Source organism: Fonsecaea pedrosoi, assembly GCF_000835455.1.
Source record: "Fonsecaea pedrosoi CBS 271.37 unplaced genomic scaffold supercont1.4, whole genome shotgun sequence".
Lineage (NCBI taxonomy): Eukaryota > Fungi > Ascomycota > Eurotiomycetes > Chaetothyriales > Herpotrichiellaceae > Fonsecaea > Fonsecaea pedrosoi.
This window is the reverse complement of record NW_013550612.1, coordinates 1503879-1526938: the sequence shown is the minus strand read 5'-3', so window position 1 is coordinate 1526938 and position 23060 is coordinate 1503879. Positions and strand designations below refer to the sequence as shown.

Below are 23060 nucleotides of genomic sequence, written 5' to 3'. Positions count from 1 at the left end.
ACCCCTCGTCCACATTGCGAACTTCCACAGGAAACGAAAAAGACGAAAGCATTCGGCGACCATCGTACTCGGGGTCTGACTCGGACGATTTCTCCCTTTGGAGTGACACTGGAGATCTCGCAGAGCAGCTTACCAACAGCGAGGACCCCTATCAGATCGAACTAGATCCTCTGACCCGGCAAGGCCAGAGGCTCAGAGACTCGGGTCGTGGTCACGGTGGAGGACGGAAGAAGAGAGTCGGATTTCGAGAACAAGATCACCTTGAGCGGGATCACGCCCCTCTCGCTATAGATAAAGAGGCTATCTTAATACCGGAGCCTCCACCGAGGCAGATCTCCAAGGCAGAAAGAATATTAGCTCTCATCATGGCTCCCACAGATACCCAGACCGCCCGAGCAAAGGGCCTCGTGGGAAAGCCGTTATTGTATGGCCGAGCCCATCTCCCAGGAGCGTCTACAGGTGGCTGACAGCTGAATGCAGGTACTTCACAAGCGTTTTCGTATCACTGGGTGTATTTCTTTTTGGCTACGACCAAGGCGTTATGTCTGGCATTATCACGTACGTCCATTCGGAGTGTCCCAACCACAATTGCTGACCGGGATAAGTGGTCCCTTTTTTAGAGACGCATTCAATCAGCCTGGCCCAGCCGAGGTTGGCACTATGGTGGCTATTCTCGAGGTTGGTGCTCTTATATCATCTCTGTGCGTTGGACGCATTGGCGACATCGTTGGTCGTCGGAGGACAATTCTTTATGGGTCCATGATATTCTTTGTCGGCGGAATGCTCCAAACCTTCGCGAATGGCATGCCCATGATGATGGTAGGGAGACTTATCGCGGGTTTCGGCGTTGGTGCACTCTCGACCATTGTACCTGTTTATCAATCCGAGATCAGTCCTCCACACAATAGAGGCAAGTTGGCCTGTATAGAGTTCACGGGTAATATTACGGGTTACGCGGCAAGTGTTTGGGTCGACTACTTCTGCAGCTTTATCCAGAGCGACCTCTCATGGAGGATACCTTTATTGATGCAATGCGTCATGGGTGCACTTCTCGGATTCGGTAGCCTGATCATCTGCGAATCCCCCAGGTACGTAAATCCGAACAAGAGGCATCATGGTTGACGCTCGCTAACGTCTCTCCTTGCAGATGGCTACTGGACAACGACCACGACGAGGAGGGGATCATTGTCATCGCCAATCTCTATGGCAAAGGCGACATTCATAACGCAAAGGCTCGACAAGAATATCGCGAAATCAAAATGAACGTTCTGTTGCAACGTCAAGAAGGAGAACGATCATACTCGGACATGTTTAAGCGCTATTATAAGCGTGTTTTTATTGCGATGTCGGCCCAGGCATTTGCGCAATTGAACGGGATCAATGTGATCTCATACTACGCCCCCCTAGTCTTTGAGTCGGCAGGCTGGGTGGGACGAGACGCCATCCTCATGACTGGCATCAATGCGTTCACCTACCTAGGATCAACAATTCCACCGTGGTATCTGGTTGATAAATGGGGCCGACGGCCTATCCTCTTGTCTGGGGCGGTGGCTATGATCATCTCGTTGTCGCTCATCTCCTACTTCATCTTCATCGACATACGGTGGACCCCAACACTGGTAGTGATATTTGTCATGATTTACAACGCAGCATTCGGAGCCAGTTGGGGCCCTATACCGTGGCTATATCCTCCTGAAATTCTGCCACTCAGCATCCGGGCAAAAGGCGCCAGCTTGAGTACGGCCAGCAACTGGGCATTCAACTTTTTGGTGGGCGAACTTACACCTATCCTGCAAAAATCAATCAAGTGGAGGTTATATCTCGTCCACGCCTTCTTCTGCGCACTCAGTTTCGTTCTCGGTGAGTCTGTCTGTCCTAGTAGGTATGTTGTAGTTCCTAACCACGAACGCAGTCTATTTTGTGTACCCTGAAACAGCCAATGTTCGCCTTGAAGACATGAACGCATTGTTTGGGGATGCCACAACGGCCATGCCGACTCCCTCGACCCAAGCAGAACGCGGTTCTCTGATGGGCGTGGGATCCCCATCCTCTATCGACATCAGACACGGTGGTCCTCCACCTGGTGTCTTTTCCGCAGATGCTGCAATTCCTGGTCTCGACATAGACCCCCCCGATATCCAACTAGACGCAAACGGACGGCCACGAGGTCGAAGCCAGAGCAACCAAGAAGGTTTGGGTGGTTGGATTGGTCGTATGGTGTCCAGGACACGACAAGACAGCGGTGGCCGCGGACAATACGGGAAGATCGGCCAAGACGAGGATTGAAGTCACAATCTTTGGATTTCAAGTGTCATTATTTTCTCAACTTACACTTACTGGCTGTATAGATATAGAACTGCAACGCGCCACCGCTGTCGCGGATGAATGAAATGGGGTCGTACGCCACTGCATCTGGGGTGTTCAAAAGCCGTCTGCTTGGGTCTGGGACTCTGCACTGAAGGCTGGGAGAAATCATATCGAGCTGTTATGGACATGTACTGGTTATGTACTCGGTCCACTGGATCGCGCTGGAAATGAATGCTGCATTAATAATTTCCCGGCCACCCGCATTGTACGCCGTTGCCATTGTTATAAGCGGAAACTGTGTGAAGTCGGAATGGAGGAGGATGACTAAGATGAGATACATTACGCAGGACGAGATGAACAAAACCCAAGTGGATGCAGGGAGAGGCTCCTAGTATGAAAGGAGAGGGTCATCAGGCTGCGTCAATAGGACCTGACAGGGTCGCGTGGGATGAGGCGAGAAAGGAGCAAGCCTAGCAAGTACGGTATGCCCCGATCTGCCCTGTGTGGCCGCTGGTGGCCGCTGTGGCGCACGCCCAGGTGAGCCTACGAGCCAAAACCAGAACCGGCAGGATCAACCAAGGCTTTGTTCTGGCTCCCCGACTTCGCCTCGCGCCGTCCATTGCCCACGATGCCTTACGGCCTTTTGGCGTCAATCATTCCCCCCATTGACCACCTCCATCAACTCGTGCCTCTGACCCAACTGCTACATGACTGTTTCTCAAGGAAATTGTCCACCACGAATACAGACAACCAAACTGTCGCAGCATTTGGCACTTCAAGAGATCACAGTCCTGCTGCTCCCTTGGCAGAGACATTCCAACACTCACTTACCGTGTTGTGCCCCTCTATCCTCACATTCCCGATTCAGTGACTATTCACTGGTTCGCATTCGCCCAACCTGCGCTTGCGAAATCGAACTGGCCAACTGCGACTATCGCTCAGACTTCTCATCCTACTTTTCTTCCCGCCTGCTCCCTTGTTCAAATACGTCCTGAACAGCCCTCCGTCGCAACAACTGTTGACCGCTTGACCCGCCGAAAACACCAATCGCGCAGATTAAATCCTCGCTGCCCTCATTCGCGTCCATCCGCCAGATCGGTCAGCTCCCCTCCGATTTCCTTCTATGAAAGTTAAATCACCGCAAACAGGCGCCGTGCCCGCGATACAAACCAAGAGACCTGGTCGCTACTCGACTTCGGATATGTGATGCTACAGTTTTATGAGCCGTCGATGTGTCCAGCTTTTCTTCGTCAGAGCTGGTCACCTTGACGAACTCATCACAAACTGTGATGGAAAGATAACCGTTGCTCCTTGCCTTTTGCGACAAAATGTCCCAAGGCACGACCAAGAGATCTCCGGAATCGACAGACTTGTTGCCTAGAGGCAAGCAAGTCCCTTCACATATCCTTGCTCAATTGGATGAGCGTTTCAAGTACCTCACCGACACCATTCTCCCTCCACATCCCTACCTACTTTCTGTTCCCTCCGACGTGCCCTATCGTCACAGCTCGCGCTTCGTCAATACGTGGTACGAGGGCACCCCGTTCAATCGTAAAGAAGAACAGCTCCAATATCTCAGCTTCCTTCCGCATTCGGGTGAACACGAGGCTTTGTTGAAAGTCGAGGGCGGGTGGGCAGACGACCACGGGAATCCCGTTGTTGAAGAAGAACTTTCTCCAAAGGCTTTGCCAGCGAGTGGTCGCCATACCCCAGCAGACACAGTCAATCGCAAGAAGATCAGCCTGAAGGACTATAAGACAAAGGCCAGAAGTCCACCTCAGAGTGCTATAGAGTCTCAAGACCCAAAGAAATCCGCGATTTCTGCCATCCCAGTCTTGGGTGTAGAAAAGGAAACGCACACTGCGCAACCTTTGCCGGACAAGGAGCAAGAGAAACATTCGCGTAGCGAGGGGCGCAACGGAGTCAAAGATCATCAGCCGCAAGTTTCACGAATGGATGGCAATAATTCCCCCAAAGTACCTTCCAAGATGCAGAAGACAAACTCCCCGAATCCTGCCAAGCGAAGGAAGCTCTCTCCAGGTGTTGAGGACCCCAAAGTCGGCATAAAGACGTCGAAAATCGAATCACAGTCTTCCACCATGAAAATGCCGCGGTTGCTCTCTCCTACCCTACCTTCACCCGAGAAGGAGATCGGCCTACCGCAACTTTTGTCGCCTGTCCTCCCTCCATCACTTACAAAGGCTTTGTCAACACCCCCGAACACCACGTCACTTGGAAGCCCTGTCAGTGGCGCGAGCAGGCGATCAGAACCCGTCCGCTTGATCCTCGCCGGCGCAGACCTCGACAACGAACCTCCAGGCGATCGAAGTGGACTGGCCCCAGCTGGGAGTAGGGTGCGCTCAGATAGCCAGCATTCGGCCCGGAGCAGCGCCCCGGGGACTCCTAATGCTGCCAAAGGGGCACTTGGAGCGAAGATTCTGGCGAAGGGTGGCATTAGAGGTGGAACACCCCTGCACAATGGCGTTCGAGCCAGTCCTGGCCCTCGACAAAGGCATACAATCATTCTGAAGTACGGCAAAAAGAACAGGAAGAGGGTCGAAGCGCTTCTCAAATTCGCGTCACGGCCGAAGAAAGACCTTTGGAAGCAAGAAGCGCCAGGTTCTCACAACAGCTCTGATGTACCTGCAATGAAGGAGATATCGAAGCAGGTCACCCCAGAAACTCAACCTACTTCTGAAACTAAGTCGAGAGCGCCGGTCATCGATGAAATCAAGATGGAAAAGAAGAGGAAGGCCGAAGACAGTAGTCCTGCACCATCTCTCAAGAAGGTCAAGGCCGTCGATAGGGAGACCCGGCCGGTCACACCAGTCCCCTCAGCTGGTAAGACATCGGCGTCATCTCAGTCGAAATCAACATTTTCCACGCCGAAGAAGGATCTCAAACCTACTCTGATGAGACGTGTCGAGTCGTCGGAGGGGGTTGACGCCCCAACTCCTACCGGGGACAAAGTGAGGGTTTCGACACCGCAAGCCATGCCCAAGCCATCCCCACAGCCACCAACGGGCTCTGCATCTTCTCGAGGGGAGGAGCGGCAACAGTGGACCAGCATCAACTACAAGTTCTTTGCATTGGGCCGTACTCTCAAGCATGAAGGATCGGCTCTGCTACCACCTCCCGATAATGATGCGAAGGCCTCTCAGTCTGCGAAAGCGGTACTGACACTGATCGAAGCGCTATTGTGCTTCATGATCAACATATCCGCGCTGTCCCATGCCCGTCCAAGTGTCGACCCGGGCTGGAGGTCAATCATTTTGTACCACATCTTCGTGTTTCGTGCATCGAGGAAGTTTCCACACCTTCACGGTCTGGTCGTGCAACTTGGGGCAGTATGTCGGCAACTTGTACATAAATATGACATGGACAGACTGGCGCGGGATCCTCTACCTGACGACTACTGCAATTCTGCTCCCACGCCTGGTAGTGATGGTAACACCAAGACGAATGAAGACGGGGAAAAATACAAGAAACGATACGTTGAGTTCAGGGATGAGTTGATCCAGAACGCCCGTGAACTGCAGACGGCATGGCTGGATGGATCCCGACAACTCTCGCTCGACCTGCTGAAACGCGAGTATCCCATTACTTGGTCGAAGCGGGCCAAGGACCCGAGTGCGAGACTGCAAGAGAAATTGACGCCATCGAAGATTCCTGAAGACTTCTACCTGCCAATGGATGCAAACACTACCGCTTTTGAGGCAGCCAGATTCGGCGTGTCTTTTCTCCAGGAATGGGCGGAGAAAGAAAAGGTTGATTGGAAGACAAGGATCGATCTATGATAATGGCTGTGCATCTAATGTCGCAGCCGATAAGACGTTACGACCGGATACGATTTCAGCTATTCTTGGCTGGAGGGGTTAAATATACAATGGGATAGCTGGCGGTCAGCATGTGTTGCTGTTTTGACATTTTTAGAAGATACCACATGAGCGATGAAAAGAGCCGATTTGAACTTGCCTAAGATGCATATTGCGTATACGTTAGGGGTGCTATGTGTGCCTGCGTAAGACTTGGTAGAAGAGAAGTCCCTGTTCATCTGCTTCCTTGTGAGCAGTGTACAATAAGAGGTATACATGTACAAGTAGGGAGGTATTTTGTATAGTATCTTGTATGACGTCGAAGTCAACAGCCTTATGCGGAAACATTCCACCCGAGTTCTCGCTCTTGGGCCGTGTCTCGGTGGTACATTCTGTCTGCGCCCGTTTCAACGTTGGCAGAATTCAGCGGCTCTTCGCACCCTGAACCCTTCCACACCCTCCCCGCCCCCGGTCGAAGCCAATGAGTCGCTGTCAATAATGGCCACCTTACTTCGGAGCGAGACGGAGAAGCATGGACTCACTCGATGACGACCCGACCAGCTTCGAAGGCGTTTTGCCTGTGATTCCACCCGACTCCCCTCCAGTGTACAAAGACACAAAAAGCAATGCCGCAACTGGTGCCTCCGCCGCCGGGGTTCGAGCCTTCACGGCGCAGGCAGTGGCATTCTATTTCCGTGCCCCGGTGAAAGCTTTCTTTCGCACAAGAGTGGATTACCTCGCGTACGCCAAAAGCATCAACCCAGATATACAGAATGGTCGTTGGTCATGGCGGTCCACCACACCGGGTCTGCTGGCGACGGCGATCAAACACTATGGTTGGCGCTTTGTGCCTGAGCAATTGGCCCTGCCCTTGTTCGCGAATGTGGCTGTTGGGGCAGCACTGTATACGAGTTACCTTCAGATTTTGGGCCTGTTGCACGAGCCCTCGGCACATGCCAGGAAAACGGTATATCCACCTCCGTCGCCGCAGAGTACTTTTCTTGCAGGATTTGCAGCGGGCACCATCCAAAGCGTGCTGGCAGCTCCCTTGGATGCCCTTCAAGTGCGATTCGAACGGCGCGGGCCAAGATACGAGGATAAGACCATGTGGGAATATGGAAAAGGGAAATTAAGAGAGATCGGAGCCAGAGGAATATTTGCGGGTTTTGGGCTGAGCTTCTTGAAGGATAGCTTTGGGAGTGGCGTGTTCTTTTGTGCCTTTGAATGGGTCAAGGCGCAGGGTTACCATGGATTTGTGCAGTGGTACTACGGCCACAAGCTCGCAGAAGGTTGGAACGGAGAAGAGCTTGGGATGAGGGAGAAGAAGCCGATGCAGGCAACGGTAGACGAGCGATTAGAGTCGAAGAGCGACCCTGAGGCGTTGCTGGTTCGGCCACATTACGCACTTGAACCGGCTTTTCTCATGCTCGCGGGGATGACTGCGTCGATCGCTCAACAGGTCGTTCTTTACCCTCTTTCGACAATCCAGACTCTTCACTACGAGCGGCTAGAAGAGCTCGACCAAAAGGCAATCAAAATTACCAATGACAACGTTCCACTGGCAAGGCGTGGACGAATGTTGAAGGCATACTATCACGCCTATCAAGAGACTTGGAAACAGGCTCGCCTGCAAGCAGTGACTGAACGGGGAATGAGGCGATGGCTGTTCAAAGGCTTCTGGTGGTTCACTATCCGACAGGTTCCGAGTACGAGTGCGGGATTGATCATCTTCGAGTTGGTAAGGAGGAAATATGGCCAGGAGGGCTTGGGTGATGAAGTCAGGATATCAAGCAAAGGAAAGTATGATATTCTTCTTGTATGAGGCCAGTCCAGGGCTTTTGGCGGGAGATGCATTCAGCTCTGGCGTTCTGGGTTCATTCGCAGAGTGTAGAGGGTTGACACAGCCACACGGGTTCAGATTAGTATCAGCAGCCTGATCGTCCAAGGCTGGTGTAGATATAGATGTAGTTTTATCACTGAATCTCTCTCGTCTTTGGCTCTCCTTCAACCAGTAATGTCCTCTATAACGCAACACTTACTATGCCTATCGACAATAGAATATGTACAGTAAAGTTCCAAGGTGATATCTCCGGTATCAAGAAGGCACTGTCGCACAAGAGAATGTATCCTCCCTCAAGGAAGGGCCTTTGAAGCAGGAATGTGATGAAAGTATTAGTGTAGTGCGAGTCAGAGGCTTTGGGAATCAACTCAGAATTTCGTAACATTCACTTGCCAAATTAGCTTGAGGCATTCTGGTAACATATCAACTGATACCGAATATATCATGGGGAGGTGATATTACTGGTGACGCGTTTGGCAGAATTGGCTTCGCGTTGCGGCGCGCGAGTTGGGCAAGTTTAGCGCGGCGTTTTGGGGAAATGTCGCCCTCAATCATGGATTTGGCCCTGACTTGAATCTCTGATCTTTTTGACTCGGCGAGGGTAGGACCACGACGTCCATTTCCAACATTCCGCCCTTAACCTCTTCACTCTCTCCTCATCATCTCTCTCGACCGCGGTGTCATTCGTGTCTGCCTGATTTCTGGGTCTTGTCCTCCTAAAGAATCGCGCGCCCGTTACATCACATCGTGATTGAGAATCCCTTTCACAATACGACCATCGCCTCCGTTGAGGCAGGCAGCACAAGATGAGCGACATTCTCATCAACTCCGATACTTTCTTCGAGCGTCTCCAAACCCTTTACAACGCCTGGAAAGCAGACAAGAGATCGGGAAATGAAGTTTTTGGCGGCGCGGACAGCATCATCGTCTTGACAGGGAAGGCTGCCGAGGACACTATATATGCTAAGAACAACGCAGTTCATGTGAGCAGTTCCATCATCCCCAGCTATGCCGTTGCCCCTACCCCACTGGGCTGCTATGAAGTCGAGTGGGAGACTGACGGATTTGTGATATGCTACAGTTCTGGCTCCTGGGTTATGAGTTTCCCGCGACGCTGCTGATCTTGACCACGACCACTTTTTATGTTGTTACGACGGAGAAAAAGGGTAAGTTTTGCAACGAAGGAGACAATGTACTTCCAAGATTCTAACTCGCTCTTCTCAGCTAAGCACCTTCAATCCCTCAAGAATGGAAAGATACCCGTCGAGATCCTGACGGTCCACATGAAACAACCCGAGACCCGAACTCAAGCGTTTGAGAAATGCATCGAAATCATCAAGAATGCCGGAAAGAAGGTCGGGACTATCCCAAAGGCCGAAGCGCATGGACCTTTCGTCGATGAATGGGTCAAAATGTATGGCGATCTATCCAAAGAAGTCGAGGAGGTGGACATCTCTGGCGCCTTCTCGATGGCGTTTGCTGTCAAGGACGAGAACGAGCTGAGGAATATGCGGACCGCGGCTCGGGCAGCCAGTGGCATGATCTCAGACTACTGGGTTGATGCGATGTCCGCTGTGCTTGATGAAGAGAAGGAGATTACCCATCAACAGCTTTGTGACAACATGTCGAAGAAGATCGACGACAACAAGTTCTTCAACAAAATCTCCAAGCTGCCCAGCGATTTTGACAACCAGCAGCTCGACTGGGCGTACGGCCCTATCGTTCAGAGTGGCGGGCAGTATGATCTTCGACTGAACGCGCAGCCGACCAACGACAACCTTCACTCCGGTTGCATCATTGCCGGGGTGGGTTTCCGGTACAAGACCTACTGTTCGTTGCTCGCGCGTACTTACTTGATTGACCCGAGCAAGTCGCAGACGTCCAACTACAAGCTTTTGCTTGCTGCACACGATGCAGCACTGAAAGAAATCAAAGAGGGGACACTGCCCAAAGATGTCTACAACAAGGCCCTAGGCGTCGTCAAGGCTCGCAAACCTGAACTCGAGAAGAGCTTTGGGAAAGACGTTGGATCGGCCATCGGTATTGAGGTCAGGGATCCGAAATTTGTCCTGAACGGCAAAAACACCAGACCACTCAAGGACGGCATGACGTTCAGCGTTACCACCAGCCTGTCAGATCTCACTAATGACAAACCTCAAGACAAGAAGGGCACTAACTACACTCTTGTGCTGACGGATACGGTCCGCGTAACCAGAGGAGAGCCAGTTGTTTTCACCAAGGAGGCACACACCGAACTAGATTCAATCGAGTTCTACTTTAAGGATGACGAGGAAGAGACCAAGCCAAAGCAGGAGAAGGCGAAGAAGCCCGGTGTCAGTGCCATTGTTACATCAAATATCAAGGCCACCCGTCTGCGAGGCGCCAATCGGCAGGACAATGCCAAAGAAGAGGAAGAGGCTCGACGAAGAGAGCATCAGAAGGAATTGGCGGCCAAGAAACAGCGCGAAGGTCTAGAAAAATATGCCGAAGCAACGGGCGACATGAACGGTGAGAACGAAAAGAAGTTCAAGAAGTTCGAGTCGTACAAGCGCGAAGGTCAACTTCCACCACGAGCAAAGGACTTGATCGTCTGCGTGGACCTCAAGGCTTCGACTGTCATTATTCCTATTATGGGACGACCAGTGCCGTTCCATATCAACTCGATCAAGAACGTCAGCAAATCCGACGAAGGCGAGTACACGCATCTGCGGTTCAATTTCTTGTCTCCTGGACAAGGTGTTGGGCGTAAAGACGACCAACCTTTCGAGGACCCTCAAGCCCACTTTGTCAGATCTTTGACTATACGGTCCAAGGATCAAGACCGCCTCTCGGAAATTTCTGCTCAAATCACAGAACTGCGGAGGTCGGCTGTTCGTCGAGAGCAAGAAAAGAAGGAAATGGAGGATGTTGTGGAGCAGGACAAGTTGATTGAAATCCGCAATCGTCGGCCAATCAAGCTGACAGATGTCTACCTTCGACCTGCGCAAGATGGCAAGCGAGTTCCTGGTGAGGTCGAAATCCACCAGAACGGTTTGCGGTACCAATCCCCCTTGCGTCAAGAACACGTCGACGTGGTCTTCTCCAATGTCAAGCACTTGTTCTTCCAACCTTGTGTGGGTGAACTGATTGTGCTTATCCACGTGCATCTCAAAAACCCGATCATCATCGGCAAGCGCAAGACGAGAGATGTCCAGTTTTACCGCGAAGCCACTGATATGGCATTTGATGAGACGGGCAACCGGAAGCGCAAGCATCGGTATGGGGATGAGGAGGAATTCGAACAAGAGCAAGAAGAACGAAGGCGCCGAGCCGAGCTCGATCGCCTGTTCAAGAGTTTCGCGGAAAAGATCTCGGATCAAGCCAGAGACTATAATGTGACGGTCGACATTCCATTCCGGGAGCTCAGTTTCAACGGTGTTCCGAATCGCAGCAACGTGCTGATGGCACCAACAACTGATGCATTGGTTCAATTGACGGAGCCACCGTTCACTGTGATTACGCTGGATGAGATCGAGGTTGCTCATCTGGAGAGAATACAGGTAAGTTGGATCCGTGTTCTGAAGATTTTGGCCTGTGCTAATTCATCGGGCAGTTCGGACTCAAAAACTTTGATCTTGTCTTTGTCTACAAGGACTTTCATCGCCCTCCGACGCATATCAACACGATTCCAGTCGAGTCGCTGGATAGAGTCAAGGAATGGTTGGACAGCGTGGATATTGCATATACCGAGGGGCCACTCAACCTGAACTGGAGCACGATCATGAAGACGGTGACCACTGACCCACACGCTTTCTTCAAGGACGGTGGTTGGAGCTTCTTGGCTACGGAGTCTGACGCCGAAGACGAGGATGAGTCCGAGGAAGAAAGCGCCTTTGAAATGAGCGATTCCGAATTGGCGGCCAGTGAGTCGGAAAGTGAAGAGGATAGCGATTTTGATGACGACGCGAGCGCAAGTGATGATGAAGGAGAGGCGGAGAGTGGGTTGTCTGACGAAGGAGAGGACTGGGATGAGATGGAGAAGAAGGCCAAGAAGGAGGATAGGAGAGGCGGGGTGGAAGACGAGGACAAGGGAGCGCGAAAGCGCAAGAGATGAGTTTGGTCATGAAGCTGGACTTGTGAGGAATGCAATTGCGACACTGAAGGCCTTTGGTGGAAGAAGATGATCAAAAGTGAAGCAATATCAACGCGAGAAGTTGGGAAGGCTGGAGAAGTTCCCCTTGCCGTTGCTGCTGTATTGATGTATTGATACTGGGCGCTGGGCATCTATCTGAATAGTCGTCATGGATGAACGAACACCAGGTGCTTGGGCGGTACGCCGTATGCTCTGCACGCTCTGATCTGTACTCAGTGTCGACCCACACACTTACCTAGGCATGTAGACCACGAGTATATCGCCGTATCGTATCGCATGATATCACGAGCGACGTGTAAGAAGTGCCTGGATAACGAGCGTGCGAGGTTCGTAGATGGTTCCGCTTCTTCGTCTAAACTCGGCAATTGAAAAGCGGAGATGATTATTTCCCCGAATCATGTCCAACTCCAACGGGTCAACCACACCACAACTCCGACTATCTCTCCATCCAGCCATCTCAATAGCTGGTTTGAATCGTGAGACAATAGAAGAAATAAAAAAGACCAGGAAGCTAATTATTCAGACACTTCCTGGAGTTGCCGCCAGATATATCCTCGTCGAAACAGAATCGCTAGAAGTTTTGGCTGTTAGAAAGCTTGGAGCTGTTCCTGTTCAGAAGAGACACGACCGACGACCAATCACGGCAGATCGGGTACGATCGACAATCGATACGGAGGGAGGAAAAGAGTACAATTTTGTGGAAAACACGACTAGAGCATTTTTGATTGAGCATTGGACAACAACCGAGCAACAGCGACTCTCTATCGCTTTCTCCGTCACATCGCCTTACCTCTTCGTCTTTCGAGTGAGTGAGTGGGAGATTAGATAAATAGATAGACAAGAGTCACACGACCAACCAGGGTATTCCGCAACCCCAAGTCCCCTCGCGCAAGAGAATCAACAACTGAAAAGAAAAGGTTACGAGAAAGAAAAGCGACAGAGAGAAAAATGGGCCCTTCCCTCCTCTCCAAGTCCCTCCAAGCGGCCGGCATCAGCACCTTCGCCGGCGTGTGCGCCTTCGCCGTGTGGACCAAGCACTGCCGCTTCACGCCCCCGACGCAGTTCAACCCGGCGACGGAGCCGCTGTTCCAGAGCGCCTGGTTCCGCAAGTACAACCCGCAGAACCACGAGGCCACGTACGACGAGTGCGTGCGGCGCATCGGGCTGCAGAAGATTAAGCCCGAGTTGGTCGAGGACGCGCGCAGGGGCGGGACGAAGCTCGTCGAGGAGTTTTGTCGGGGCGTTTGGGGCGGGCCGGGTATGTTTTTCCCCGTTTGTGTCTTTCTCTCCTATCTTTTTTTAGTGGTCAAGTGGGCGGGTTGACTTGACTGGACTTCATTCGATTCGATCCGACTCGGTTTGAGAGATGGGTGTTGGGTTCTCTGCGTTGATGTGCCCTCTTGCATTTTTTTTTTTTTGACTTACTCTTCTCCACAAAGGGGGTTGGTTGGGTGATGGAACGAGGCCATGGGAACTGAACACAAAACCCACCATCTGCCTCACTTGTCTATTTATGTTTCATGGCATGACTTGACGACTAACCCAATACTTGAAAGGCTACACGATCCAACGCCTGTACTTACAGCGCAAATACCGCAACGCCACGACGACGGCGCACCAGCTGTGGACGCCCGCGCAGCTCCTCACCTCGACCTACGACCCGGGCACCGAAATCACCGACCACTTCGTCGTGCTGGACAAGACGCCCACGCGCATCCTCATCCGGTGCGGCGACTCGCCGCTGCACAACCCGGACGGGCCACGGCCCTCGGACGGCCTGTTCGAGATGTGCGCCACCGTCGACGTCGACCAGGGCATCGCCGAGTTTCGCCTCAAGAGCATCTTCTACGTCGGGGAGGGGAGTTGGGCGTCCGCTTCGGAGACCAAGGCCGAAACGAAAGACGGCCAAGGAAGCCCGGATAAGTGGGAGAATCGGGGCCCCATGCAGGGTTACATGCTCTACGCGCACAAGTTGTACACCAAGCTATGGATGGAGAGTGCCCTCAGAAGAGTCAAGCAGTGAATAGGCGCGCGGAAACGAGGTCATTTCCTCAAAGTCACTTTGTAGTATCTCTCATTGAGTCGAAAGGAATAGGGCTATCGTGATGAATCAAAACTCCGACTGCTCTACTGTCTGTGTTCTCTCAGGTTTCCACCTATCACTTGATGTGGCATTCTCCAAGCCATAGTTGGGTGACTTTGGCTCTCCTACACTGTCCAGCTTCCTTTCCTTGCTCACAATGGCATTTTGGCCATTTGTCATGTCCCGGATGCACACTCCCAACGGCTTTTTGAGTTGAATCCGGCGTCATGAAGGATGACAACGATTACCGTCCGGCTTTCATCCAATGATGCCGGTGTAGCTCTGTGTTTGATATCCTGCCAACTGATGCTCTGTGTGTGGCTATCCTGGCGTTGGTTGTCGACCGTCCCTACAGGCTCAACCAGTGTGACGGACATAATAGTAATAGCCACTAGTCACATGCTTCTCCCAATGGCCCACCGGAAAATCACCCTTCAACGCGTCGTTGTATTCCCTCAAGGTCCAGCTTCCATCAAGTTCCTTGCACCAGAATTGTGGACTTGCACCAGGTTTGTACGGTGCCAATTGGGTGGGTTGCTGCTGGCTAGCTTGCAAATTGGCAAGCAAAATGGCGTTCTGTGCTTGAATCTCTGCTGCTGTGGTGCCGACGAAGTAAGCTGGTGCGTTTGGCATTGCAGCAAGGGCAGCATTGGCAGCTACTGCAGCCGCGGCCTGTGCCGGACCCGGAGGCTGAGACCATGGCGAAGTGACGGGGAATTGAATCGGATTCGGGGCTGTATGGTATGGTGAGTAGGTGTACGGATAGAACGGGGTGCTTGGTGTAGAAGTGGCAGGCAAGGTGTAGCAAGTGTAGGCAGAGGAGGTGTAAGGCCAACCAGTTGTTGCAGACGGAGGGCTCATGCCGTAGTAGAGGCCATTCACGTAGTAACCCGCCGGGGCACTCGAGCTCCCCTAGCAAGAGGTGTCAGTGAGGTCAGGCTGATTTCAGGCAGAAAGACTGATGGCTTACTTGGAAATAATACATCGCTGGCTGAGCTGGTTGATTGGACTGATACACGGGCGCCGGTGGATGAATCCCCTGTAAACCTTCTTGGTTAGAGACGTAGAGATAGGTTCTGGGCCAATCTGCTGGGTTCTCCCAATAGCCAGTCGACCCTTGTGTGTTGACAGCGGAGGGGTTGGGGGTTTGGTAGGTGTAGAAATGGGGCATGGTTTGTCTGCGATGCCTGGTGCGAGCATGAAGCGAAGAGGAAGACAAGCAGATGAGAAGAACGTCAGTTGCCGATTGTCTGATAAATGAGTTGAGGAAAGATGCGCGAACGATGAAAGAGAAATTCCGCCGTCGCAGATTGAGCAGAAACTTTCACTTTGAATTCACTTTGTAACGCACCTGCCGGTTATCGGGATAGAAACCATGGTTCTCGTCGAGGAAAATGTACTCTTGCTTGACGGGTTCAGCGGCAAGCTGGACATTGTGAGCCCATGGCCAGCCTCCACATGAAAAACACATGATGACAAAGGAGATGATGGAAGGGTGGTGATGAATGCAAGGAGCTGGAACGATATGGAAGGATGCGAAGACTGCGTTGACTGCCTGCGTCTAGCAATCTGGGGTTGGGAAGGATGAAGGGGGAGGAGGTGGTGATGAAGAACTGGCAGGCGGATCTGACAATGAGCAATGGGCAATAGGCAATGCGCACAACCGTCGATTTGAAGATTGTGTGATGCAGCAGATCAATATGTCTTCCTTCACTTCATCGAACACAATTGTATTCTCTCGTCAATAGCCGCAGCTCGAGTTGTCTTGTCTGGCTGTAGTCGTTGGCACAGAGACACTCCTACCCATTTGTGCCATTCTCATCCCATTGAGAGTCACCAGCTGAATATGTCTGCATCAGGACTCTTCACCCTTTCTCTTCTGGTGCACTCTCTGTTAAGTGATGACCGACATGTTGACAAGGTGATGGTGCGTAGCTCGCCCGTAGCCTGCATTTTTCTCTCTTTCTCTGTAGCTCACACTGAATGGATCCGCCTCTTCCATTGTCTCCTTCATCGACAAGCCACCACAAGTTGTCCACCATCAGCACATCGAAAAGCCATCCAAATTATATTGGAGGTTAACGAGACACCAAGAACAAAGTCCAATGTGCCAGACGCGACAAGACGCGCATCTGAACGGCTTGACACGCTAAGGACGCGCTCATCGAACCAATGAGTTGCATTTGGGTGATCAACGTCATTTAATCTTGTGTAGTACCACAGGACGAGAGCATCAGACGGTATTGGGAGGTTGGGGAGAGAATCGACTCTTCTGGTAACTCGACAGGTCCATTCTCTGAGATCTTGCCAGATAATACACAATTATATCTCTCTCGTGCCAAATCACATCTCCCAAGTCAATCAACCTATCACAGGTTGGCGGCAACGGCTGCCTGCGTTTCAGCAGCGCAGGCAGCCTTGTCAGCCTTGCCAGCCTTACGACGAAACCTCATAAAATAAAGGTGTGGCACCTGGTTTGATCTCCGTCTGTTAATCCGTTGTAAACATCGTTTTCGGCGCAGAAGATCGAATGCCCAGAGATCGCCATGACTTCCAAGAGCGGTGACAAGAACTTGGTTCCCCCTATCTACACTATCGATCTCTCCCTTGAGCCAGAGGAGCGCTACCAAGCCTTAGCAAAGGCTTACCAGAGCCAACTTCGAAGCCTCACGACTTTATTCAACAGCCTGCTCACTGATATCGGCCTCTCCACATTCTACCATGGCCCGGTAGGGCTACTGGCTCGATTTCTCCTCCGAGGCCTGAATACTCCCGTCGAAACTGCCGAGCTCCGTGGGATAGCAAAGGTAAGCGGGCTCCCTATGCACCTGCTTGTCAGCTTCAATGTGATCTTGGACTGTCTCATGGGGTGTACCTCTGGAGCGGTCAAGGTCGTGGACGCGGATCGGCCCACAGGACACAGGCGGATGCTTCATTTCCGCACCCTAGACTGGTCAATGGATCCGCTCCGGTCGATCATCGTTCAACTGGAATTTGTTCGAAGTAGATCGGCGACACCTGGGCAGATCATCGCTCGAAGCGTTACATATGTCGGCTTTACGGGGATATTGACCGGCGTACGTCAAGACTTGAGTCTATCTCTCAATTTCCGTGGTGTACACAACGCTGTACGCAGACGCGACCATGCGAGATTCTACCTGCATCATCTGCTAGTTCTCACGGGTTGCCGCCAATCGATATCGAGCATACTGAGAGGATACATCATCTCAGAGGATGCAGAAGGTGACCAGTGCAAGACTTTGCAAGAAATCTCGGAGGAGCTCGTCCCACGGCATACCACTGCGGCTTACCTGCTCTTTTGTGATGGCGTGTCGGCCATGGTCATTGAGAAGGATTATGACAGCGGTGTGATCCGACAATCCAACGCCTTCATCGGCGTTACTAACAATGACGAAGAAGAGATTGGGGTATCAAACGAAGCCACTCCTTTTGCATCTCAAGTCCCGGCCAAGTCTTTTGGTGTGAGGGCTGGAATGGAAGAAATCATTGAAGAAAGCAAGGACAGACTTGACGCAATCTCCTCACGATGGAGAGCATGTCTGCGAAAAGCAAAAAGAACATCCAAGAGAAAGGGCAAGAATTCTAGCCAAGCAGAACGAGAGGTGGCAATTACCACAGACGAGGTGATTCAATGGGTATCGGCATATCCAACAACCAACGAACAGACTCATTTCGCCACGATCATGGATCCCCTCAACGGACAGGTAGTCTGGACACGGATTTGTCCCGAAGCGGCTGAGTGAGCACCTCGATGTTGACGCGTTCTCCCAAGCCATCGACCATTAGGCGCCGAGAACCTCTACTTCAGCTTCGACTTCAAACTCGAAAGTACTCGTAGCAGGCATCAAAATCAAAGACATCATCATGGGCGTTTGTGGGGATGCTTGCGACAACAAGTCCGACGCAAGATGGATACTGCTGAAAGAGCATGCACCAATACCCTTTATAATGTAGATGTATTCTGAATCCCGCTCGGGGGCCTTCTTGGCTCCTCCACCCCTCTAGAGCGAGGCCGTGGTCGGACAAATGCAGAGGGAAAATATTAATCAAACTAAGGTTATGGGAAGATGGCGATCGACATGCGGATGGCGTTGCCTTCCGATGTTTGAAAGTGAAATGCATGACGCCTCGACTCGAGGGGGGGAAAGAAAATGAAGCTTTCTGCTAAATATGGAGATCCGGAGAAAAAGGGACAACAACACCAAGACCACAACAACCCCTTTTCCGGTTATCATCGTCGCCTGACGCCAGCCACTGTCGATACAGCTATCACTCGTCATTCAAAAAAGTCAAGAAGTCATCTTGCCGCGTTGCAGGACATGGACATGCCTTGGCCATGGCTGATGCTGATGCTGTCTCTCAGCGTATCCACCTCGACAGCCTCCAATATTGACTGACCATCGGACATTTCGACTTCTTCGTCAACGTATTCAGTGGTCCACCCACACACATGATTGTTCCTTCCGGAATCACGGAATCACGGAGGTCTTGGTATGGATGTCGATCCATTGCAGCCTTTGAGATGAAAAGGAAGGCGTTGCCTCCCACCTAGTGAGCTGGACCTCAACCACCATTCTTTCATCTTTTCCCTCTCCCTCAGTGGTACTTTCCCATCTTCCGTACCAGATCTGCTGGTTTTGCAATCAATTGGTCTGCAGAGTCACGGTTACCACTCGTTTTCACTTCCAACCATCTTTCATTCCATCCCACCACCATAGACACTCGTTGATCCAAATTCCCCAATTATCCACAACTAGCCCAACATGTTCTTCTCATCCATAACTGTTGCCCTAGTGGCACTATCTTCACTCACCGTGGCCATGCCACCCGTCAGAGGCGGACCAGGACGAGGACCGGAATGGGGGGGACCAGGAAGGGGACGATACGGCATTCCTGGAAAACGTCCCAATGCGGGTTGTACTCCAGATAGAATCAAGGTCCGCAAGGATTTCGATTCGATGGCTCCTCAAGAACGCAAAGCCTATACCGACGCCATCAAATGCCTGGCGAGCAAGCCTTCGCAACTCGATCAAACCCTCTACCCTGCCGCTACAAATCGTTACATGGACTATGCCGTTATTCACGTCAACCGGACAAGAGAGGTCCATCTATCTGGCTTCTTCCTGACCTGGCATCGCTATTTCCTCCATCTGTTTGAGGAAGACCTGAAACACCAGTGTGGCTACGTTGGTGCATTCCCCTACTGGAACTGGCCTGCGACTGCGGACAATCTTCATGGCAGCGCAGTCTTTGACGGATCCGACTACTCTATGTCTGGCGACGGTGCATACGTCGACAGTGGCCCCGTAGTGCTTTCGCCCTCTCTTTCGCTTCCTCATGGATCAGGAGGAGGTTGTGTCACGTCTGGTCCTTTTGCCGACTGGCAGACGACCATGCAGGTTATCCCTACCAGCTACATCATCCAGGGTCTTCCACTACCAGACACAGCTTTCCAGTTGAACCAAAGCTGCCTCACCCGGGACCTCAACACTTATGCCGCTCAGACTTATACTAACACCACTGCCCTCGAACTGTGCTTGGAAGCTGAAGATATGGAGTCCTTTGACACTCAAATCAATGGCGTTATTGGCGGTGGCACACTGGGACTGCATTCTGGTGCTCATTTCGTCGTGGGATCTCCTGGCTCGTCGATCTACGTTTCGGTGATGGATCCCATTTGGTGGGCTCTCCACGCCTTCCTGGACAATCTATACACATCGTGGCAGCTCCGCCACCCTGATATCGCAGATACCCTCTTTGGTACTCAAACGGCTGTCAATCTTCCACCGAGTGACAATGTCACACTCGACACTATCCTTCCTAGCTGGGGATACTTCCAGGAAGCGCCGATTGCGGTGCGAGATCTTATCAGCACCACGGATGGTCCCTTTTGCTACGAATATGATGTTCCTTTGTGATGATCTATTCTTCGACTCCGGCCAGTGCGCAGTACAATTCCCGCGGCCGCCATTTTGTGATTTGTGAACTTTCTGCCAACCTGCAGTGTTTGGCTTTCTCTCACGGGAAACCTTCGAGGTATTCCATTACGGTGGTTTAGAAGACCTTTGTCTATGTTTACACGACGTGGCGAGTCTGGTGTCCAGTGTCGGTGTTGTTTGGGGGCTTACGGAACTTTGGGGGAGTTTCCATGGGATAGGCGTTGATTAGGTTGAATACATTAATATCATTTCTGATGTTCAAGACGTTAGTGTGCCTTTGGTCATTGTGTATTTGACGTCGCCAAAGCTCCTTGATTAGCTCCCTCTGCAAAGTCGACGGTGATATCCAATCAAAAAGCTATTCCCGTAACATCATATCAATATCCAGAAGAGACAGTTGACGGCGGTACTAACGAGGCCATGCCTTTCTCGTACCTCGAGGCCTACATCTTCCTACCAGACGGTTCTCACGAGTGATTCGTAGAGACGCAGACATGGAGGATTCACAAGGACTTTTCTTTGGCTGGAAAAAACCATTCAAATATTCAAAGCGTCTCGGCATTTAATTATTTCTTCTTCTTCTTGGTCTTGTCCTCGACGCTGAGCCAGCGCCGATCCACGCCTCTGCGGACCATTTCCTTCTCGACCACGTCCCTCTGGTCGCCCTGGACGAGGATCTCCATGACGCCGGGCTTGCCGCCGACGAGCTGGCCGACGCTGGCGGAACCGGCGCATTTCTTCTGCAGCTCCGGCCCCAGGATGTGCGGGTTGATGCCAAAGACCTCGAGGCCCGAGATCTTGGTCACGACCTTGGTCCCCGATCGTTTCTCGATCACGATGCTGACTTGGGGCGGCGGGCCCGGTTTGGGCTTCGACAGTCCCGGATCGGGTGAGTCGGCGTCGTAGGTCTGCGAGTTGCGCAGCAGGAGCCAGTGCGGGATGCAGAGGTGGGTGTCTTCGAGGATGCGTTTGAGGAGAGCGTCGCGCGCGATCTCCCCCGCGGCCAGCGCGCGGGTGTCGGCGGCGCTGGGGTTCGAGCTGAGGATGTTGTTTGCGATAAAAGGATCGAGTTTGATGAAGCGCGCGGACGAGGTTTTCTCGGTCAGCTTGGGTTCATTCTCAATGTACCTTTTGAGGAACGAAGAGATCTGCGACGACGTGTAGTATGTCGTCTTGGAGGGGATCAGATCTGGCACCAGCTTGCTCGAGGCTCGATAGACGGTCTGGAGTGTCAGCTTCTGCCCAAGGGAGGTATCGCCTCCGCTAGCCGAAGACTGTGCGGTGTCCGAGCTGCCCGCTGCCGTCGTCTGGGTTTTGGGCTTGGGTAGTTTGTACGGCTGAAAGCCGACGACTCTGTGATCGTTGAAATCGACGTCCAGGATCACCGTCTCTCCGCCATTGCGATCTTTGGATTTGACGAGCACCTGCTTTTCGAGGTATTTGATAAACTTTTTGGTGTTCTTCCACGATGTCTTCTTGATGGTGTAATGCTGGTTCTGATAGCGGAGATGTGGTTGTACCATGTTGGATATCAGAAAAGATGGTTGTATGGGAAAGTCGAGCCCGTGGTGTGGAGGGTCGCCGCCCTTTTTAGCGTCATAGAGGGCATACAGAAAGGCTTGCACAAATGCTTCGTCGACTTCGGCGGTTGATGGTTCGCGGTCTGCCTCTGCATCCGCCTCTGCTTCATTGTCCTGGGTCTCGCCGAGTCCATTGGTATCACGATTCCCGTTGTCGGCTTCTCCTTTCGACGCATCGAGGGTGACACCGCCCTCTTCTTGCACGTCATCATCCTCGTCGCTTTCTCCGAGATCCAACCTTTCGACTCCATCCTGTATGTCACCATCTGGAAAGATCCATCCGTCTATTGTCTCTGGACTGGCTCGACCTCCACTCCCAAACTGGCTCCAGTTCCAGATCTCGTCCCCTTCCCAGTGGACGCCCTCGACCGCGGCGCCCTTTGTTCCCTGTACCCTCCCCAAACTCGATATGTCGATTTTACATGTGCCTACCCACAGAGGCACAGTCGGCTTCTTCAAGCCTGCAACCGCAACAACGGACCCCGGTTTTGCAGCGTCGGGCCACGGTGGTCCACCAACAAGTCCCGGCGTCATCAGATCGGCTCCTGTGCGCAGTTTCTCCACGACGAAATCTGGGGTATGGAGCAAGGGAACGATCCCTGGGTTATGCCACAATGTATACACGGTTGGATACAGCCTCGAATCTTTTCCATATTGAATCCATAGGATCCTCTCCTCCTGGCCGGGGTGTGAACCAACGTACACTGTTCCCGAGACCAACGTTGCATTGGCCCCCGCGTGGGTTGTGAAGCGGGCGGAGAGGCATGTCTCGGGAACAAGACTCGTCCGGACGGAGGTGAGTGCAGGAGTCGGATGATGAATCGAGGAGGCCGGGGTAGTGTTCTCTGCGGTCGCCGCGTCGGGATCGATCTCTTCCAGAGTAGGCACATGGACTTTGTAGTCGGCAATGATTTGGTCTGCGAGTTTGCGGCGATCAGAGGATCTGAGGGGCGAGAGGTTTTTGATCTGGGGCTTCTTCTTGAACATGATGCTGGGAGTACGAGGTAGACACTGGGCTGACACTCAGAATCAAAGGATCGTCTCGGAGCGACTGCACGAGAAGGGTGATCAGGTTCAGTGCGGGGAGGTGAAACAACGTGGAACGATTTTGTATGTGGGAAAAGCGAATGTTCGACCACACTCGGATTGCTTGGGGGTTTCTGCCTGCAGAGAACCCGGATAAGTCAAAATATCACACAAAGAACTCCTATAGTAAGTGAGTCACGACAAAAATTACGAGGTATTTGGTGGTTTGATAATATTGACAGCGGCAACGAACAGGAGTGGAATTTGGACGAGGGGCGCAAGACAACGGGATACGTCATTTCAAACAACAAAGTCAT

The 23060-nt window shown here is 52.2% G+C and overlaps 9 protein-coding genes across 9 annotated transcripts; 7 read left to right on the top strand and 2 right to left on the bottom strand.

Moving 5' to 3' along the window:
• Nucleotides 1-365: 365 nt before the first annotated feature.
• Nucleotides 366-2286, top strand: Z517_06343 (uncharacterized protein; the record flags this gene model as incomplete). Its single annotated transcript, XM_013428083.1, has 5 exons — nt 366-424; nt 481-558; nt 606-1088; nt 1148-1860; nt 1913-2286. 5 exons carry the CDS (start codon nt 366-368, stop codon nt 2284-2286), a joined length of 1707 nt encoding a protein of 568 aa, XP_013283537.1.
• Nucleotides 2287-3635: 1349 nt separating this feature from the next.
• Z517_06342 (uncharacterized protein) lies at nt 3636-6104 on the top strand (the record flags this gene model as incomplete). The annotated part of the gene is made up of 1 exon (XM_013428082.1): nt 3636-6104. The coding sequence occupies one exon, from the start codon at nt 3636-3638 to the stop codon at nt 6102-6104; it is 2469 nt and encodes an 822-aa protein (XP_013283536.1).
• A 550-nt stretch (nt 6105-6654) lies between these two features.
• On the top strand, nt 6655-7944 carry Z517_06341 (uncharacterized protein; the record flags this gene model as incomplete). The annotated part of the gene is made up of 1 exon (XM_013428081.1): nt 6655-7944. One exon carries the CDS (start codon nt 6655-6657, stop codon nt 7942-7944), a length of 1290 nt encoding a protein of 429 aa, XP_013283535.1.
• Nucleotides 7945-8768: 824 nt separating this feature from the next.
• Nucleotides 8769-12055, top strand: Z517_06340 (uncharacterized protein; the record flags this gene model as incomplete). The annotated part of the gene is made up of 4 exons (XM_013428080.1): nt 8769-8945; nt 9044-9128; nt 9187-11501; nt 11555-12055. The coding sequence occupies 4 exons, from the start codon at nt 8769-8771 to the stop codon at nt 12053-12055; spliced, it is 3078 nt and encodes a 1025-aa protein (XP_013283534.1).
• A 987-nt stretch (nt 12056-13042) lies between these two features.
• Nucleotides 13043-14117, top strand: Z517_06339 (uncharacterized protein; the record flags this gene model as incomplete). Its single annotated transcript, XM_013428079.1, has 2 exons — nt 13043-13352; nt 13651-14117. 2 exons carry the CDS (start codon nt 13043-13045, stop codon nt 14115-14117), a joined length of 777 nt encoding a protein of 258 aa, XP_013283533.1.
• Nucleotides 14118-14534: 417 nt separating this feature from the next.
• Nucleotides 14535-15348, bottom strand: Z517_06338 (uncharacterized protein; the record flags this gene model as incomplete). Its single annotated transcript, XM_013428078.1, has 2 exons — nt 14535-15089; nt 15148-15348. 2 exons carry the CDS (start codon nt 15346-15348, stop codon nt 14535-14537), a joined length of 756 nt encoding a protein of 251 aa, XP_013283532.1.
• Nucleotides 15349-16723: 1375 nt separating this feature from the next.
• On the top strand, nt 16724-17941 carry Z517_06337 (uncharacterized protein; the record flags this gene model as incomplete). The annotated part of the gene is made up of 1 exon (XM_013428077.1): nt 16724-17941. One exon carries the CDS (start codon nt 16724-16726, stop codon nt 17939-17941), a length of 1218 nt encoding a protein of 405 aa, XP_013283531.1.
• A 1020-nt stretch (nt 17942-18961) lies between these two features.
• Nucleotides 18962-20116, top strand: Z517_06336 (uncharacterized protein; the record flags this gene model as incomplete). Its single annotated transcript, XM_013428076.1, has 1 exon — nt 18962-20116. The coding sequence occupies one exon, from the start codon at nt 18962-18964 to the stop codon at nt 20114-20116; it is 1155 nt and encodes a 384-aa protein (XP_013283530.1).
• Nucleotides 20117-20703: 587 nt separating this feature from the next.
• Z517_06335 (uncharacterized protein) lies at nt 20704-22704 on the bottom strand (the record flags this gene model as incomplete). Its single annotated transcript, XM_013428075.1, has 1 exon — nt 20704-22704. The coding sequence occupies one exon, from the start codon at nt 22702-22704 to the stop codon at nt 20704-20706; it is 2001 nt and encodes a 666-aa protein (XP_013283529.1).
• Between the last annotated feature and the right edge of the window lie 356 nt (nt 22705-23060).